The following is an 18587-nucleotide window of genomic DNA, read 5'->3' as shown; positions in this document are numbered from 1 at the left end:
TTAGGAGCAGTCAAAGTGGCTTTCTGTTGCGGGTATCCAGTTATACTCGGGGAATGATCATTACCCTGGCAAAGTCTCAGTTTGGGGACTCTTTGGGGTTTGGAAAGCTTTGGTGTTGATTCTGAGAGTCCTGCAAATCCAGATGTCTTCAACAAGTCACTTGTGACAGATCAGTAGTATTGTCATGATTTTAAATCAGTGTTCAGGACTAAACTTAATTTACCATATAAATTAGCAATACTAACAAGGACTTACTCTCACCCACTACAATAATGATCATAAAATTAGGATAAAAATTAGAATGAAATGTTTTTATTTCAGTGTTGAGGATAGAAATGTCATTTAGCCGACATATATCATCTGATTAAAACAAATGTTTTTTTTTTTTCCTTGCCGAAACTCTAAAATTCTAAGATTAAAAAAAGACTAAAACCAATATGATGTGTTCTCTCTTTTTTCAATACTCAGCATGACTGATTATTTCAAAGGGCAATATGAAACTCAAAGGGCGATATGAAACTTTTCAAAAGCTATTAAAATTAAAATTATTTTTAATTGATTTTAACTGAAAAGTTCATATGCTTTTTTTTTTTTTTTTTTAATGTGAAATATTTCACAAATTTGGGCATCATCCTTGCTCAGGCCAATCCTTGCTCAGGCCAATCAAGCCAATCTTCTGTATCATTCCAATTTTAGTGCTACTGCAGTGAGCACCCCATAATTTTTATCTCTCTCTCTCTCTCTCTCACACACACACACACACACACACACACACACACCCCGTACTGGAAAGTGTTAAACTTGTTTAAGATTAGGTATCAGATAAGGCATAAGACTTGAAATCTGAGCTTCTGGATTCACTGATTTTACTGGATGACCTTGGGCAAGTCATTTAAACCCTCAGCTTGGGTTTCCTTATCTTAAAAACAGACAAATCCATTCCTTCCCTTTCCTATTTTTTTTTAAGATTTTTATTTACTTATTTGACAGAGACACACAGAGAGAGAGAGAGAGAGAGCGAGAGAACACAAGAAGGGGAAGTGGGAAAGGGTGGGGTAGGCTTCCCTCTGAGCAGGGAGCCTGATGTGGGGCTCTATCTCAAGACCCCAGGATCATGACCTGAGCAAAAGGCAGACGTTTAATGTCCGAGTCACCCAGGCGCCCTCCCTTCCCTATTCTGATGTCACAGGGATGTGGTTAAAGAAAAGCAGATGATGTGCAACATTTTGAGCTCCTAAGAGATAAGCCACATTTAATCCAATCAATGAATATCATTCTCTATGCTAGTTCTTTGGGGAGAAAGTTTATGAAAGAGCTAGCAGATAATGCGGGCTAATTAGATATGTCACACAGTGTTTTAACAAATGCAGAGAGTTCTACTTGAACGTGACACTCTTGTATAGCAGGTGCTTTCACAAGGTTCTATCTGTTTATTAATCATGCTCTTTAATGAGCTTATCTAGAAACATAGAGTTGAAAATGGATGTGTCGCATATGTAATTATACTCAAATACATATAAATAGTAGAATTTTCTTAATAAAAGTTGACATGCTTTTTAAAAATTTGGTGATTTGGTGGGGAGAAGGAACTATCATTCGCGTTTGAAAAGAGTTTCCATTAAAAAATGTAGAATTGTTGATTCTGTAAATGTGATTTGATGGATTGCCCAGCTTTAAACATAGGGTCCAGACCACACTTAAATTCTATCACTGAAGCCTGTGAATTAAACTGACAAAAAGACTATCAGGAGAAAAAGGTGTACACATTTTATTGGTAGTTTGTTTTTCCAAAATAGTATACATACTGTATACTATGGATGTTTATTAATTTAATATTTTAAAGTGTTACATGCATGCGGGCTTCACAGAAAGGAAGTGAAAACCCAAAGAGGCAGATTGACCTGGGAGCTTATGTACTATTTTAACAAAGGATGACAAATTGTGGAGAAGTGGCCAGACAAAGGGAAGGGGGGTTTAGGAGCAGTACATTGTGGGATAGTGACCAGGAAATGTATGGTACATAAGGGTGTTTAGTAAGGTTTGTTACACAGACTCCCCTCCCGTGCTATCTCTCGGGATGATTAAGTCTCCTCTTTTTCGTTTGCGAGAGTGGGGCTTCCTTTACAAATGGGGAGTCTATGCTCTGTTTTGGGGAAGATGGGAGAGGCAGAGTACCCACACCCCCTTTCCCTCTCCTGGCAACCCCTCCGGCCGCCCCATCATGTTCCCACCATGTCTCCTGATTTCCAATCGCTCAGCACAAAATAATCCTTATGTCAAGATGGCGTATTCCGGAGTGACATTTTGATCCTCTCCAAGCACAATAGTCGGGAAAACATTTTATCTTAATGAGACTAATACTATTTAATATAGACCATATATTTTTTAACATTTTATTTATTTATTTATCAGGGAGAGTAGGAGAGCGAGCAAGCACAAGCAAGGGGAAGGGCAGGCAGAGGGAAAGGGAGAAGCAGGTTCCCTGCTTAGCAGGTAGCCTGATGTGGGAATCCAAGTGGGGCTGGATCCCAAGATACGACCTGAGCCAAAGGTAAATGCTTACAGGACTAAGCCACCCAGGTTTCCCTAATACAGAATATATATACAAGGTTTTATTTATTTATTTCACACACACACACACACACACACACACACACACAGAAGGAGAGAGCAAGCACAAGCAGGGAGGGTGGCGGGCAGGGGAGAACCAGGCTCCCCACTGAGCAAGGAGATCTACGTTGGGCTCCATCCCAGGAGCCTGGGATCATGACCTGAGCCGAAGGCAGCCGCTTAATCAACTGAGCCACCCAGGCGCCTCACAGACTATATTTTAATAAGACTGTAGGCATATAGTCAAATATAGTCATGAATGAAGACATGAACCGGCAGAGCTATATAAATATTTATCCCCTCAACTGTGTCTGCTTTGAAACCTGGCAAACATGCCTCTTTAGACAACACACTTCTTCTAATTTGTTTCGTTTGCATGGTGAGCATGTGGCCATTTTACTGATTTACAAAATCAACAGGCATTGAGGGTTGGTTATGGTCATTTTGAGGTCACCGGCATGGACTTCTCCTGTATTCATAGCACAACGCCTGTAGGAAATGGACCAGTGATTAATGCGTACTTACAAGTTATTATGTATCTTTCCTGTCTGACAGCAGCAGCGTGCAGGGTCAAAGACAGCCGGCCTCCCATGTCAGTGGTCTAGGATGGCCAGTGAAGCCACCAACATCCCAAGTCCTGTGGTGCGCCAGATTGACAAGCAGTTTCTGATCTGCAGTATATGCCTGGAACGGTACAAGAATCCCAAGGTTCTCCCCTGTCTGCACACTTTCTGCGAGAGGTAAGCCTCCTTTGTCCCCAGAGAAGAGAGGTTCACAGATCGATCTCTTACAACCCACTAAAGGGTTCTTTCCAGAAGTCTCCTTTTACCTGGGGGCACAGTAAGTCTTTTGTGCTTATGATAGACATCTAGAAACATAATCATGGATTGCCAATAATTTATTCTATTTTAAATCATTATAAGTGAGAGAAAGCAATCCAGTAGCTACAGATTCATCTCCCCAGGACTTGGAGCATTAAATATTTTAAAATTTAAGATTTTTCCTTTGTTCTTTGTCAAACAATTTTTGCTGACCACAGTTCCCTCACAGAGGATCTTTGGTGAGGGCCAGTTAAAAATCCGTTATTTCCTTCCAAAGAACACATCAGTAAGATATCTAGGTATTGAGGAGTTAGTTAAAAGGGAGTGCTTCCTCTCAAAATACTTCAGAAGATGTATACTAAGGAACATAGGATGTTTCAGATGAAGAAAAGACTGTGTGTATGAAATAATTGTAAATTACCTGAATATGCAATTTGCTATGTATGAAAACACATTTCTTTATCCTTCTTGAATAGTTTTTTCCATTGAGTTAATCAGTTATCAAAATACATCTTTACCTTCTTATTTAACTTAGCATGTAAGCAATTAAGCATATAAAGTTTGTAGGTAATAAGGTTGTATTTTTTTTCCTTAAAAACAAATATGGTAATTAGGTTTATAGCATCTTGTTAAATACATTTTCTATTATTATTAAACAGACATAATTAAAATGTTTAATTCTTATTATAGAAGAGGAAATTGGCATTTCCAATGGCTTTAAATCACTGCTAATTACATTTGCCATCAATTTCATATACATTTGTTAAAGGTGGTTTACTTTGGAAGATGTCAGTTGCAACAGAATAACCATACCTTCCAGGCCATGGATAGAGGGAGAAGGTGGATTTGTTACTGGTCATTGTGGGGTTTTGTCTGTTTGCTTTTTAGAGGGTTATTTTGGGGTGTGTGTATGTGTGTGTGCAGAGTTTTGTTTGTTTTAATGGTGTTATTTAGGGCACTAGCACCTTTTACTTTATTCATTTTATACTTTGATGTATGTACGTTGTAATTCATATTCCAAAATGACTAAATGGAGAGTGATTTTTCCCCACTTAATGGGTGTATCTAAAACATGAACACCAGCTAAATGTCTGGGCTTATGTTGGTATGATCATTATTTGATGTGCAGCAGTTGGCCTCTTTCTATACAGCACTGAGGGCTACTCAGTCTGAGCTTGAATGAGCTGCCCTTGCTCAGTGCCCAGCCAGGCAGTTGTTTGACTCCCATTTACTTGCTCTGAGAGGTAAGAAGCAACACTTCTGGAACGCCTGGGTGGCTCAGTCGGTTAAGCCGCTGCCTTCGGCTCAGGCTATGACCCCAGGGTCCTGGGATTGAGTCCCACATCGGGCTCCCTGCTCCGCAGGGAGCCTGCTTCTCTCTCGGCCTCTGCCTGCTTGTGTGTGCTCATGCTCTCTCTCTCTCTGATAAATAAATAAATAAAATCTTTAAAAAAAAAAAAAAAAAAGAGGAAGAAGAAGAAGAAGCAACACTTCTGGGCTATCCTGGGTCTACCCCCAGCCCTCTTGGTTGGGTCTAGCCCCATCCACTTCGGTTCCTCCATCTGATGGCTGGTGGTGGAGATTTTCAAGATCCTATCACAAGTCCCTATGTAATATGCGGAATGAGTTTTGAGAAGGTCACTATGGTTGCAATATGGAGAAAGGTTAGAAGATTTGAGGGTGCATGATAGTGTACAGAGCTATTCCGAAAACCCAGGAAAGGATGTGTAAATCAGATAACAAGAACTGGAAACATTGGAAGGTATTTAGGCATTTCCAGCCTTCAGTGGTGGGTTGGATGTGGAAAATGGACATTAAGGAAATGACTGTTTTCAGCACGGCTCCCAGTACCTGCTTTGCCTAGATGAATGGATGGAGATACTGCTCATTGGAGAGAAGAGGACCTGATTTGGGGGTAGAACATAGCTTTGGGTTTGGACATACCAAGTTTTAGGACCTTTGAGACGTCTAAGGGGAAATTCCAAGAAAGCTGTTGGTGTAGAGATCAGGGGCTCAGAGGAGACATCTGTGGAAGAAATAGAAATATGGGAGTGTTGTACGTATGGCCATGCATGTGGATATGATGTCCCTGGGAGACACACACAGACTGGCTCAGCAGAAAAGACAGAGCACATCGGAGAACCAAGTACGTGAATTGTCACAAACAAGGGAAGATAAAGTTTCAAAAGAGAATAGCTGGGAGGCAGTGGGTCAAGTCTGATGAGTGCTACTGAGAAAGGAGTAAAAAATGTCTATTGTCTGGATGTAGATGCTCTCAGTGACCTTAGCAAAAGCTGTTTTGTTTCTGGTATTGATTCAGAGATAGCTACTTCTGGGACACAGGAAAGTCAATTAACCTTCTTGATGTCAGTTTCCTTATGTCCATAGTAAGAGGAATGAGACTAGATCAGAGGTTTTCAAATTCCACTTGGTGGAGCAACAGGGAAACACTGTGCATAGTAGTTATGGAGACCGTAGGTTCTAATGCCCGGTTGTCTGGATTTGCACTGGGTTTGCCCAGTGCCCTTTTCCACTGGAGTTCTGAGAGCGACTTCTCTTCCCTCTGCCTGTGTTCCTTCATGTGTCTAAAGTACCTACTCCATGGGGTTATTGCAAGTACTTTGAATCTAGTGAGCAACACATATGTAAGTCATTATTAACAATGCATCTTGCTAATTATATGACTGAGTTAATCAATTGCCTGTTAAGTAGAGGCGAGAAAAGATCATGTTGATGTGTCTCTGGGTGTCCTATCCCTGCTTCAAACACAGTATTTTCCCCGGGATATGGTTTTCTTTTCTTTCTTTCTTTTCTTTTCTTTTTTTTTTTAAGATTATTTATTTATTTATTTGAGAGAGTGAGAGAGAGCATGAGAGGGGAGAGGTCAGAGGAGAAGCAGACTCCCCGCTGAGCAGGGAGCCTGATGCAGGACGCGATCCTGGGACTCTAAGATCATGACCTGAGCAGAAGGCAGTCACTTAACCAACCGAGCCACCCAGGCACCCCTCAGGATATGTTTTTAACATCTGAGATCTGCTTATGCATTTGTACATAAAAAACATTTCAACACCAATGGAAAATTTTGACCCATTTCTCCCCATTGTAAAAGTCCACAAGTCTGTGAACACGACACTGGATATTCTTCAACAGTGCTTCCCAACCTTTCATTGTGCATAAAGCCCCCCGGGGAGCTGATTCAAGCAGACCCGGAGTAGGACCTGAGATTCTGCACTTCCCTCCAAACTCCCTGGAGAGGCCAGTGCTGCTTGAGCATGGCGAAGCTCCATGGAACACCACCAGAGTCAATGATATTATGCTTCTCCTTGAGCTTCATCACTAATCCCATCAGCTGACAGCGCCCATGGGAGTTGGTTCCGGAAATCCTATTTTCCTAGAAAAGGAGACTCAAGTGGGAATTTCTACAAAGGAGCCCATACAGGTGCAGAGGATATGTGTGCTACCCGTGAAAGGAGGTGGTCCCGTTCTAGCCCATGAGCCCCTTGTGCTGACAGTCCCCCTGCTTTTGCCCCCGTGACAGGTGCCTGCAGAACTACATTCCCGCCCACAGCCTCACCCTCTCCTGCCCCGTGTGCCGCCAGACCTCCATCCTGCCCGAGAAGGGGGTGGCCGCGCTCCAGAACAACTTCTTCATCACGAACCTGATGGACGTGCTGCAGCGAACGCCGGGCAACGACGCTGAGGAGTCCTCCATCCTGGAGACAGTCACCGCCGTGGCTGCGGGAAAGCCTCTCTCTTGCCCAAACCACGATGGGAATGTAAGTGAGTGCATGGGGGCATGGCCTGGCTTCCAGCTGGGTTGTCTTCAGGCAGTCAGAGGTTAGGCGCTCAGAACTCCATCCCGGAAATGGGCAGTTAAAAGGTATTCTTCGCAAAGCTCAGACTGTTTTGCCTGCTAATGTGCTCTGATCAAATGCATGTAAATAATAAAATCAGTCTTCGTTGGGTCTAATAGCACCCAGGAGACAGACCCATATTTGCAAAGTGGGTATTCTTAGACCCACATAAACATCTGTAGAGTAAATTATGGATAAAGACTCAATAATAGATAAATTCTCCAAATTGAGAATGATGATTAAAATGTTAATTAGAGTTCTTTCTTTTTCTTATGAGGGAAATGTTTCCCATGCTCCATGAAGCCCTAATCCTTCATAATACATAGAATCTGAAGACGTGTGAATCCTTGATAATAGGTTATAGATGAATTTCAAACATATTTCCTGCTAGTAGCAAGCATAACTATTAGAAACCTAGGAGGACCCATGTGTACCATCAAATCACTGATTCACAATAGCTCAGCCCCTTGAAGAGACTGCATTGCCTAAGCACTGGCTTTGGATTCTGATTGCCTGGTTCAAATTCTGCTCTTCAACTTCTTCCCGGTGTCAGCTCTGCCAGGTTTATTAAATTCTGTGACTCACATCTTCATCTGCAAAAAAGAAGTAGTAATAGTATTTACTGTGTGGGATTACTTGGAGAATTAGATGTTTAAGGCACAGAAAGCGTCGTAGTAAGCTCTTGATAAATGTTAGCTATTGAAATTATTTCTTATCAATGACTTTATTCCTTTTTTTCTTTATCATGGCCACTGCAAAAGTATTAGAAACTGCTTATAATAGAAGGCCTAGAGATAATAAAATCACTATCAAGCAAGCTATCAATTATTATTGTTAGAGCAGAGCAATAATTATTAGCCATAACTATTACTTATTTACTTCGTTTCATACCACTCTCTCTGCCCACTACACCCCAGTCTCACCAGCCTAGAACTTGCCAAGTAGTTTCTCACCCTGGGGCTTGACTGTTCTCTAAGCCTTCTGCCTACAGTGCTCCATGTTCCCTCTCTATGTGGCTAGCTCACTCTCATCCTTCATAATTCAGCTCCAATTTCTTCCACACAGAGCAGTCTTCTCTAACTGCCTGTCTGAGGCAGACCACCTCTGACACCCAGTTCCTGGGCCTTACATCACTTTCTTGATTTCCTTCATGCCATTCACTGGGTTCTGCTTGCCTACATCTGTGTGTTTGCTGGCCAGTTGATCCACTGGTGTTACTTTTAGAAAGTGAACTCCAGGGGCACCTGGGTGGCTCAGTCAGTTAGGTGCCTGCTTTCCGCTCGGGTCATGATGTCAGGGTCCTGGGATTGAGTCCTGCATTGGGCTCCCTGCTCAGTGGGGAGCCTGCTTCTCCCTCTCTTCTCCACCTGCACTGTCACTCACTCTCTCTCTCTCTCTGTGTCAAATAAATAATTAAAATCTTGAAAAAAGAAAAAAAAGAAAGTGAACTCGAGAAGGGCAGGGACCATGTTCACCATTATATTCCTAGCACTAAGCACAGTGTCTTATACATGGAAATATAGAAATAAACAGAGGCCATGTATTCTGAACTTGCTATAGCAAAGAGTCAGCCGCTTATGTTTTGGCAGAGACTCAAAGGCAGGCAGAGGAATGGGAAAGCTCTACAGGAAACAAAAGGGAAGGCTTTAGGGTTGCTCTGACTGGACTCTGTTGGCATGGGGAAGCTGGAGGCAGGCTAACTAGAAGTGGGGCATTGCATGTGACTGGCTAGGGGTATATATTTGGTTTTCTCTGGTTAATATTAAGTGGAAGTGGGGACAAATTTACAGAAGCTCTCCATAATCCATTCCTAGCCATTTGGGGCCAACTGTCACAGATGTTATTGCTTAGCTTTTTGGATTGTTAGTAGAGATAGTATTCTGTAGGAAGTAGCAGGCTGGCTTCCTGGCTTGTTTATTGAAGGTAAAGGGGTTGCTTTCCTGGACAGCACATGGGTTAGGGTTCTATTTTTATATATGATCTGGCCTTTATCCATTTGTGAATTCAGTCTCTTAGAAGTCAGTCGGTACATATTTGTTGAATGAATGCGCCAGATACCATGCTTGACTTTGTGCACACCACTCTGCAAAGTAGGTATTAGATACCTTCATTTTATTTATTTATTTATCTGGTTGTCTTGTCTATTTCTTTTTAGTTACCTCCATTTTATAGACCAAGAAACTGAAGTTTGAACAGTTTTAAGTCCCGAAGCTGATTGACACATCGTAAAATCTAGACCAGGAAGCAATAAAATCCTGAGCTTTTAGGTAGCCAAAATAAGAGAGACATTGAGGATTCCATATCTTTCATTATTTAATTGAAAGCACATTAGGCTGTCAATAACCGTGGTTTTCTATGCAATGTTCTCCAAGGGAGAATTACTATGTAGGTTTTGTAAAAGGAACTTTAAAAGATGTTTTCAATTAGTTTGAGTATTTTTTTTAAAGATTTATTTATTTATTTATTTGACAGAGAGAGAGAGAAGGAACACAAGCAGGGGGAGTGGGAGAGGGAGAAGCAGACTTCCCTTGGAGCAGGGAGCCCAATGCAGGGCTCAATCCCAGGAGTCCAGGATCATGACCTGAGTTAAAGGCAGACGCTTAATGACTGAGCCACCCAGCTCAGTCTTCTTATGACTGTCTCTCACAAGGGCTCCTGCTGAAGCCGTCTCCTCCTAGAGCTCACATTCTAAATACTAGACTGTGAGGGCATTTCTACCAGGTACAAAAGTTGTCTTGAAGTTAGTCCAGGCATGGAGCTCTCTGGAAATCTGCTTTGATAGAGGAGTGAAGTTTTAGGAATATTAGGAGATCTACTCTAGACACTGGTCTAGATTTGGGATGTAGAGAGCAATTGTATAGAATGAGAAATATTGACAACTGTAAAGAATACATCAATAAGTGAAGGTAGGGGTGCCTGGGTGGCTCAGTGGGTTAAGTCTCTGCCTTCGGCTCAGGTCATGATCTCAGGATCCTGGGTGGAGCCCCGAATCGGGCTCTGCTCAGCTTCCCCCTCCCCCTCTGCCTGCCTCTCTGCCTACTTGCGATCTTTCTCTCTCTCTGTCAAATAAATAAAAATAATAATAAAAATAAGTGAAAGTAAGAGTGTCATGAATTCAGGCAACAGCCTGTAGCTCCTTGCTGTGAGAGCATGGAGATGGGCGCTGGCCATGGGAGCACAGGTGAGTTGAAGGATACTGGGAGGAGCCTAGAAAGACAACTGGGGAGAGATTGTGAAAGCTATGAATATCATGGGGAAAATGTTTGACCTAAATTTCGTATGCAATAGGGAAACATGAAAACCTTTTGAGTAGGAGATGAATATTTTCCTGGACTTACGGAGTAGCAGAGATGCAAGGCTGCAACATCAATTTTGAGTTTATTGAGTGATCCAGATAAGAGATGCTAAGGGGTGGGAGAATGACACCAATGGGCCTGGAGAAGAGAGGATGAATTTCAGGGAAGAGAGTACTCTTTCACTTGAGAATCTGCCTCCCACAAATAAAACGTCATATGCTAAAATCTGTTCAACTAAGCTGTTAAGACGATGAGAATTTGAGCCATTAAAATTGGTCATAAACTAGGTCATTAAAATCCATCAGTATTTTTTCCCTTGTGTAGACCAAGTTCATATACCACAATGCATTGAAGTTGCATTAGTAACATACATTATAGAAAAACCCCAGACCTTTATTAAAAGCTCATAATTATTTAATCAAAAAACCCTGCAAAACTAGACGATTTACAACATAGTGAAAGTGAAAACCTTATCTATTAAATGTATAGGGTAAAGTCCAATCTGTACTCAGGAAATTTTATAGGTTTATGAAAATAAACTTTATTTAAAAAGTTCAATTCAGGGGCGCCTGGGTGGCTCAGTGGGTTAAGCCGCTACCTTTGGCTCAGGTCATGATCTCAGGGTCCTGGGATCGAGCCCCGCATCAGGCTCTCTGCTCAGCAGGGAGCCTGCTTCCTCCTCTCTCTCTCTGCCTGCCTCTCTGTCTACTTGTCATCTCTGTCTGTCAAATAAATAAATAAAATCTTTAAAAAAAATAAAATAAAAAGTTCAATTCAAAGAGTTAGGGAAAACAAAGTAAGTATATGGAACCAAAGAGCAAGAAAATAATAAAGATAAACTTAGTTTGAAGATAATAAAACAATTGAGTTAATAAATCTATGAGCTGTTTTTTTAATTAATGAAATAATTTGACACCTGATAAACCAACAAAAGGGAAATGTGACTGCATCAAATGAGGACTAATAAAGAGATATCAGTACAGCTAAAAGGATTTTTTTAAAAGAGTTATTTATTTATTTGAGAGAGAGCGCTAGTACATGAGAAGAAGGAAGGGCAGAGGCAGAGGGACAAGCAGACTCCCTGCTAAGTGGGAAGCCAGACCTGGGGCTGGACCCAGCACCCTGAGATCATGACCTGAGCCTCCCAGGCACCCCAACAGTAACTGTAAAATTCTTAATTAAAATGCCCCAGCAAATTCGTATTATGTAAGCATTAATAATTAAAGAAAATTATGCATATCATGAGAGAAAATGGGCAAAGAACTCAGAAAATTCACAGAGGATATAAAATGACTAATTACCATATGAGAAAAAATGTCAAACTTCACAAATAATCACATCTTTTCAAATTAGGTACAGGTTTTGAAAGATAATAGGTAGTGCTGATGAGGATAGGGGAGACATTTTCCTATGCTGTGGGTGGGAGTGTGAATTGCTCTACAGAACATTTGTGTCAGTTTGTCGAACTGCAATGAGTGTTTTATGCAACTTCCTATCCTTTCATTCAGTAATTCCATGAATAGAAATATTTCTGAGGAAACTGCTGGAGAAGAGAATGAAGATAGAAGAATGTTAATTGAAAAATTTATGTGATAGCAAAATTGGAAATAATCTGAACGTGCAATATTAGGGAAATGGTTACGTTATGGTTAAGTCCCTATAACTGATTATTGGGTAGCCACTGAAATTGATGTTATGGTAACATATGTGAGTATGACTGTGTGTTTATATAGACCTTTGTGTTTAATGAGTAAGAGCACCCTGTATATGCAGTATAGAAGGGAGAAGGATATTCTGTGCCACCTGAGGTACAAACAGAATTTCTAAAAAAGATGTATTTCCTGAGCACAGCTCAGCAAATGAGACCCTTGGATCCCGCAAAACTGCTAAGCAGAATCACTCTTAGAGATGGTGATTCCAGCAAAGTTAAAGAATCCTTTAGGTTAAAACTTTGTCTTGTCCCTCTACAAAAAACGCATCACATCAAATCCACTAAAAATTAAATCTATCTAGAGTTTGAACCTCCTTGAGGTAGATGATGCTATTTAAATAGCATGTTTTGGCAGCGCCTGGGTGGCTCAACTGGTTAAGCGTCTGCCTTTAGCTTTTGGCTCAGGTCAAGATCCCAGGGTCCCAAGATCAAGTCCCATCAGACTCCCAACTCCCCAGGGAGTCTGCTTCTCCCTCTGACCCTCTCCCCCCTCTCGCTCTCAAATAAATAAATAAAATCTTTTTTAAAAAGTTTAAAAAATAAATAAAGCATTGTTTGGGTGCTTTCTCTGTGCTGTAATCATATAATTTATAAACTAGCAAGAGGCCTTGGAAATTAACAGCATGTGTCTTGAATCATTCTATTGTTTCATCAAAGATTGTAGGAGTTCACTGCTGCTGCTTTGAAACAGGGGTCCTCATTGCATAGTCAAGTCAAATACATGAGTATTGCAGATAAATTGCTGCAGTTAATTGCCATGGGTAAATCTTTAAAAACAATTCAAGCATCTGAAGGTTAATAAAATCAGATAATTAACAATAAAGCAGGATGTTGTCCTCATAACTGCCTGGTGCTGATTAGCACACGTGGATGAAAGCCTGTCATTTGCTTTAAGTGCTGTGACACTATCTGTCTTCTAATTAAACTGTCATGGCTGTATTATCCAATACAAAGAAGAATGGGAATAGTGGTCAGGGGTTTAAGAGGTTCTTTGCACGTAAAGCAGACATTTGCGCTCATGCTCGTGGTCCCTGGAACACAAATGATCATTAAACCCTGTTATGGCTTGCTTAGGCACCTTACTAACGAGGATGTTAAGAGGTGCAAAGGAGAGAGCCTTATTAAGAATGCCCTACCACTGGGGCGCCTGAGTGGCTCAGTAGGTTAAGCCTCTGCCTTTGGCTCGGTTCATGATCTCAGGGTCCTGGAATCGAGCCCCGAGTTGGGCTCTCCGCTCAGCGGGGAGCCTGCTTCTTCCTCTCTCTCTGCCTGCCTCTCTGCTTGCTTGTGATCTCTCTCTGTCAAATAAATTAAATTAAAAAAAAAAAAGAATGCCCTATTACTAACAAGTTCCCACTTGCACAAGCTCCAGAATGGCCACAAGGCCCTGACCACCCTTCCCACTATGTTAGTAATGCATACTTATTGCCTTGTCACTTTCACAAATGGTAACTACCTGTCAACAAAAATAAGCTAGTCCTAGCCTCTGGCCCATCCACCCTAGGAACACCAGCATCATGTCACTCACAATGGATGAGCTCCGCTGAGTCTCACACTTCGAACAGTGACCTCTCAGTCAAAGAGGTCAGAACCTGAGCACAAGCATTTGAGAATGACTGGTCGTTTGTTCACATTTCAGAATGATTCTAGGGCCTTTGTTTCCAAGAAACACTTAGGAGACCAAACCGGGGACAATTACCCAGGTACACTGCTATCTCTTCAAAGATGCGTTTCTTTTTTAATTAAGGGAAAATTCATATAACATAAAAGTAATCAACCATTTTAAGTTATACAACTCAGGCCGGCTCTTGATTTTGGCTCAGGTCATGATCTCAGGGTCCTGAGATCGAGCCCCACCCACATCAGGATCTTCAGTGGGCATGGAGCCTGCTTAAGATTCTCTCTCTCCCTCTGCCTCTTCTCCCCACCCCCCTCCCACCCACTTACTCTCCCTCCATAAAAATATAATAATTTTAAAAAATTAAAATACACAGTTCAGTGGTTTTTAGTATATTCAACAGGTTGTGCAAGTATCACCACTAATTCCAGAACTTTTTCATCATGTCACTCCCCATTCTATCTTTCTCCTAACCCCTGGCAAGCACCAGTGTGCGTTCTATCTCTATAGATGTGTCCATTGTAGACATTTGATATAAATCAGTCATAAATTAGGGGCTGTTTTGAATCTGGATTCTGTCACTTAGCATAATGTTTCCAAAGTTCATCTACATTGTAGTATATAGAACTTTGTGCCTTTTTTATGGATTAAATAATATTCCATCATCTGGATATACCACAATTCACTTGTCCCTTCATCAACTGTTGGAGATTAGGGTTGTTCCCACTTTGGGGCTGTTGTGAATAATGCTTTGAACATTTGTGTACAAGTTATCGTGTGGATGTAAGTTTTCAGTTTTCTTGGGTATATACCTAGGAGTGGAAGTCCTGGGTCACATAATCATTCTGTACTTAGCTTTTGAGGAGGCACCAAATTGTTTTCATAGTGACTTCTCCATTTTACATTCCTGCCAGCAAAGTAGGAGAGTTCTGATTTTCCCACATTTTCACCAACACTTGTTATTGTCTGACTTTTTGAGTCTAGCCATCCTCGTCGGTATGGAGTATCTCTTCATGGTTTTGATTTGGATTTCCATAGTGATTAATAATGTTGAGCATATTTCTTTTGTGCAAATTGACCATTTGTATATTTTCTTTGGAGAAATGTCTCTCCAAGTCCTTTGCCAATTTTTGAATTGGGTTCTTGAGTTGTAGGGATTCTTTATGTGTTCTGGATACTTCATCCTATCAGATTTATGGCAAGCAAATATTTTTTCCTATTCTTTTCACTCTCTCTCTTCTTTTAAAGCTTTTATTTTTAAGCAATCTCTGTACCCAATGTGGCGCTCAAATTCACAAGCCCGAGATGGAGAGTCACATCCTCTCTTGACTGAGCCAGCCAGGTGCCCCTCTTTTTATTTTCTTGGTCGTATCTTGATAGTGCCCTTGACGCACCAGATTTTTTTTTTTTTATTAACATATAATGTATTACTAGCCCCAGGGGTACAGGTCTGCGAATCATCAGGCTTACACATTTCACAGCACTCACCTTAGCACATTCCTCCCCAATGTGATGCACAAGATTTTTTGATAAGGTACAATTTATCAGCTTTTTGTTATTGTAACTTGTGCTGTTGGTGTCATATCTAGGAAACCACTGCGAAATCATAAGTTGTAAAGATTTACTCCTATTTTTTTTTCTAGGAGTTTTATAGTTTTAGCCTATATGTTTAGGCCATTCATCTATTTTGAGATAATTTTTGTAGTTAGAGCAAAGTAAAGGTTCCACTTCATTCTTTTACATGTGGATATCCAGTGGTCTTGGCATCATTTGCGGAAAGGACTATTTTTTTTCTCCATCGTGTGGTCTTGGCACCCTTGTCAAGAATCAGTTGACCATAAACATATGGTTTTATTTCTGGATTTACAGTTCTACTCCATTGTTCAATATGTCTAGCCTCATGTCAGTAACATAGTATTTTGATTATTCTATGTTGGTACTAAGTTTTGAAATTGGGAAGTCTGAATCTTACAATTTTTTTTCCTCCCATGATTGTTTTGGCTGTTCAGGGTCCCGTGTAATTCCATCTGAATTTTAGGAACAGCTTGTTCACTTCCGTGAAAAGGGATGCTTGAATTTTGATAGATATTTCACTAAATCAATAGATCAATTTTGGGCATGTTGCCCTCTTAACAGTTTTAAGACTTCGAGTTCATGAGCATGAATTATTTTTCCATTAATTTCCATTATTTAGGTGTTCTTTCAACAATGTTTTGTAGTTTTCAGTGTACAAATCTTAAACCTTCTTGGTTAAATTTATTCTTAAGTATTTTCTAGTCCTTTGATGCTAGTATAAATGGCATTATTTTCTTGATTTCATTTTTGGATTATTCATTGCAAAGTATTTAGAAATACAACTGATTTTTGTTTGTTGATCTTGTATCCTACAGCTTTGCTGAATTCATGTGTTAGTCCTAATAGCTTTGTGGGGGAGGGAGGCCTGGGTGGAGGATGTATTCTTTAGGGCTTTCTGTATATAAGATCTTATCATCTTAGAATAGAGAAATTCTTACTTCTTTCTTTCCAGAGTTTATGCATTTTATTGCTTTTTCTTGCCTAAATGCTGTGGCTCGAACTTTCAGTACATTGCTGAGTAGAAATGGCAAGAGTGGTCATCCTTGTCTTGTTCCTTATCTTAGGGGATCACCATAAGGTATTATGTTAGTTGTATGATTTTTGTAGAAACCCCTTATCAAGTTGAGGAAGTATTCTATTTCTAGTTTGATAAATGTTTTTATCATGAAATGGTATTAGATTCTGTCAATTTTTTTTTTTTTCTGCATCAGTTGAGATGACCATGTGGGTTCCCCCAACTTTATTCTATTAGTGTGGTGTATTACATATACTAATTTTTGTATGTGAACCACTTTTGCAGTACTGGGTTAAACTTCACTTGTTCATACTGTATAATCCTTTTAATATACAGCTTGATTCAGTTTACTGGTATTTTGTTAAGGATTTTTGCCTCTATATTCACAAGGAATGTGAACTTTTCTTGTGATGTCTTTTGCTTTGGTGTTGGGGGTTGTTGGCGTAATAGAATAAGTTAGGGTATGTTCTCTCATCTTCTATTTTTTGAAGAGCTTGGAAGGGTTGGTGTTAATTTTTCTTTAAATGTTTGGTAGAATTCATCAGTGAAGCCATCTGGTCCTGGTCCTGGACTTTTCTTTGTTGGAAGGTTTTTGTTTTTTTTTTTAAGATTTATTTATTTTCTTGACAGATATCACAAGTAGGCAGAGAGAGAGAAAGAGAGGGAAGCAGGCTCCCTGCTGAGCAGGGAACCTGATGTGGGGCTTGATCCCAGGACCCTGGGATCATGACCTGAGCCGAAGGCAGAGGCTTTAACCCATTGAGCCACCCAGGTGCCCCTGTTGGAAGTTTTTTGAATACTGATTCAATATCCGATTATAGGTCTGTTCAGGTTTTCTGTTTCTTCTTTGGGTCAGCTTTGGTAGTTTGTGTGTTTCTAAGAATTTATCCATTTTATCGATATTATTCAATTCGTTGGCATACAACTGTCCCTAGTATCCTGTTTGTCAATGTTGTTGATCTTCACAAAGAACCAACTTTTGGTTTCATTGATTCTCCCTATTGTATTTCCATTTTCTGTTTTGTTTATCTCCACTTTCATCTTTATTATTTTCTTTCTTCTTCTTGCTTTGGTTTTAATTTGTTCTTCTTTTCTAGTTCTTTAAGGTTGAAATTTAGATTATTGATTTGAGATCTTTCTTCTTTTTAAAGTAGGCATTTATAACTAACATTTTGCTCTGAGTGCTGTCTCATAAGTTTCGGTATATTGGGTTTTTATTTTTACTCATCTCAAAGTATATTCTAATTTCCCTTGTGACTTCTTCTCTGACTCATTGTTCAAGAGTAGGTTATTTAATTTTCCAGGTTTCCTTCTGTTACAGATTTCTAATTTAATTCCATTGTGGCCAGAGAAGATACTTGTGTGATTTTAATCTTTTTAAATTTGAGACTTTTGTGACCTAATATATGGTCTATTCTGGAGAACTTTCCATGTGTACTTGACAAAAATGTATATTCTATTATTGAATAGAATGTTCTATAGATGGCTGTTAGGCCTAGTTGCTTTATTGATCTTCTATCTAAGTGTTAGATCATTAATGAAAGTGGGGTATTGAAATCTCCAGCTATTGTTGGACTGTTCATTTCTCCCTTCAATTCTGTCTGTTTTTACTTCATATATTTTGGGGCTCTGTTGTTGGGTACACATTTGCTTGTAATTGTCATATCTTCTTGATAAATTTATCATCTAATCATAATATAATGTCCTTCTTTATCTGTTGTAACAACTTTTGTCTTAAAGTTTATTTTGTCTGATATTAGAATAGCCACTCCAGTTGTCTCTCTTTCTCTCTGTTTCTTTTTCTGGGAGGGGGAAGCAGGGAGAGGCAGAAGGAGAGGAAGAGAGAGTGAATCCTCAGCAGCCTCCACACCTAGGGTGGAGCTCGCCAACCCAGGACTCCATCTCACAATCCTGAGTTCCTGACCCGAGCTGAAATCAAGCATCCCGTGTTTAACTGAACCACCCAGGCACCCCGCTCCTGCTCTCCTCTGATTACTCTTTGCATGGAATATTTTTTCACCCTTTTAATTTCAATCTATTTGTGTCTTTGACTCTAAAATGAGACTCTTATAGACAGCATACAATTC

The 18587-nt window shown here is 40.2% G+C and overlaps 1 protein-coding gene across 9 annotated transcripts in view; it reads left to right on the top strand.

Moving 5' to 3' along the window:
* Positions 1-18587, top strand: part of TRIM2 (tripartite motif containing 2) — a 113521-nt gene that overhangs the window by 55544 nt on the left and 39390 nt on the right. For 6 of the 9 annotated variants that reach the window (XM_059175244.1, XM_059175230.1, XM_059175280.1 and 3 more), the window contains exons 2-3: positions 3166-3350; positions 6970-7207. In XM_059175244.1, the coding sequence (XP_059031227.1) occupies positions 3166-3350; positions 6970-7207 (423 nt within the window). The remainder of the gene's footprint in view (positions 1-3165; positions 3351-6969; positions 7208-18587) is intronic. The other 3 variants (XM_059175239.1, XM_059175275.1, XM_059175270.1) reach the window with 1 other exon arrangement.

The sequence above is a fragment of the Mustela lutreola genome, chromosome 1 (genome assembly GCF_030435805.1).
Source record: "Mustela lutreola isolate mMusLut2 chromosome 1, mMusLut2.pri, whole genome shotgun sequence".
Taxonomy (NCBI): Eukaryota; Metazoa; Chordata; class Mammalia; order Carnivora; family Mustelidae; genus Mustela; species Mustela lutreola.
Note: the sequence above shows the minus strand (reverse complement) of the source record. Positions and strands in the feature narration are given on the sequence as shown.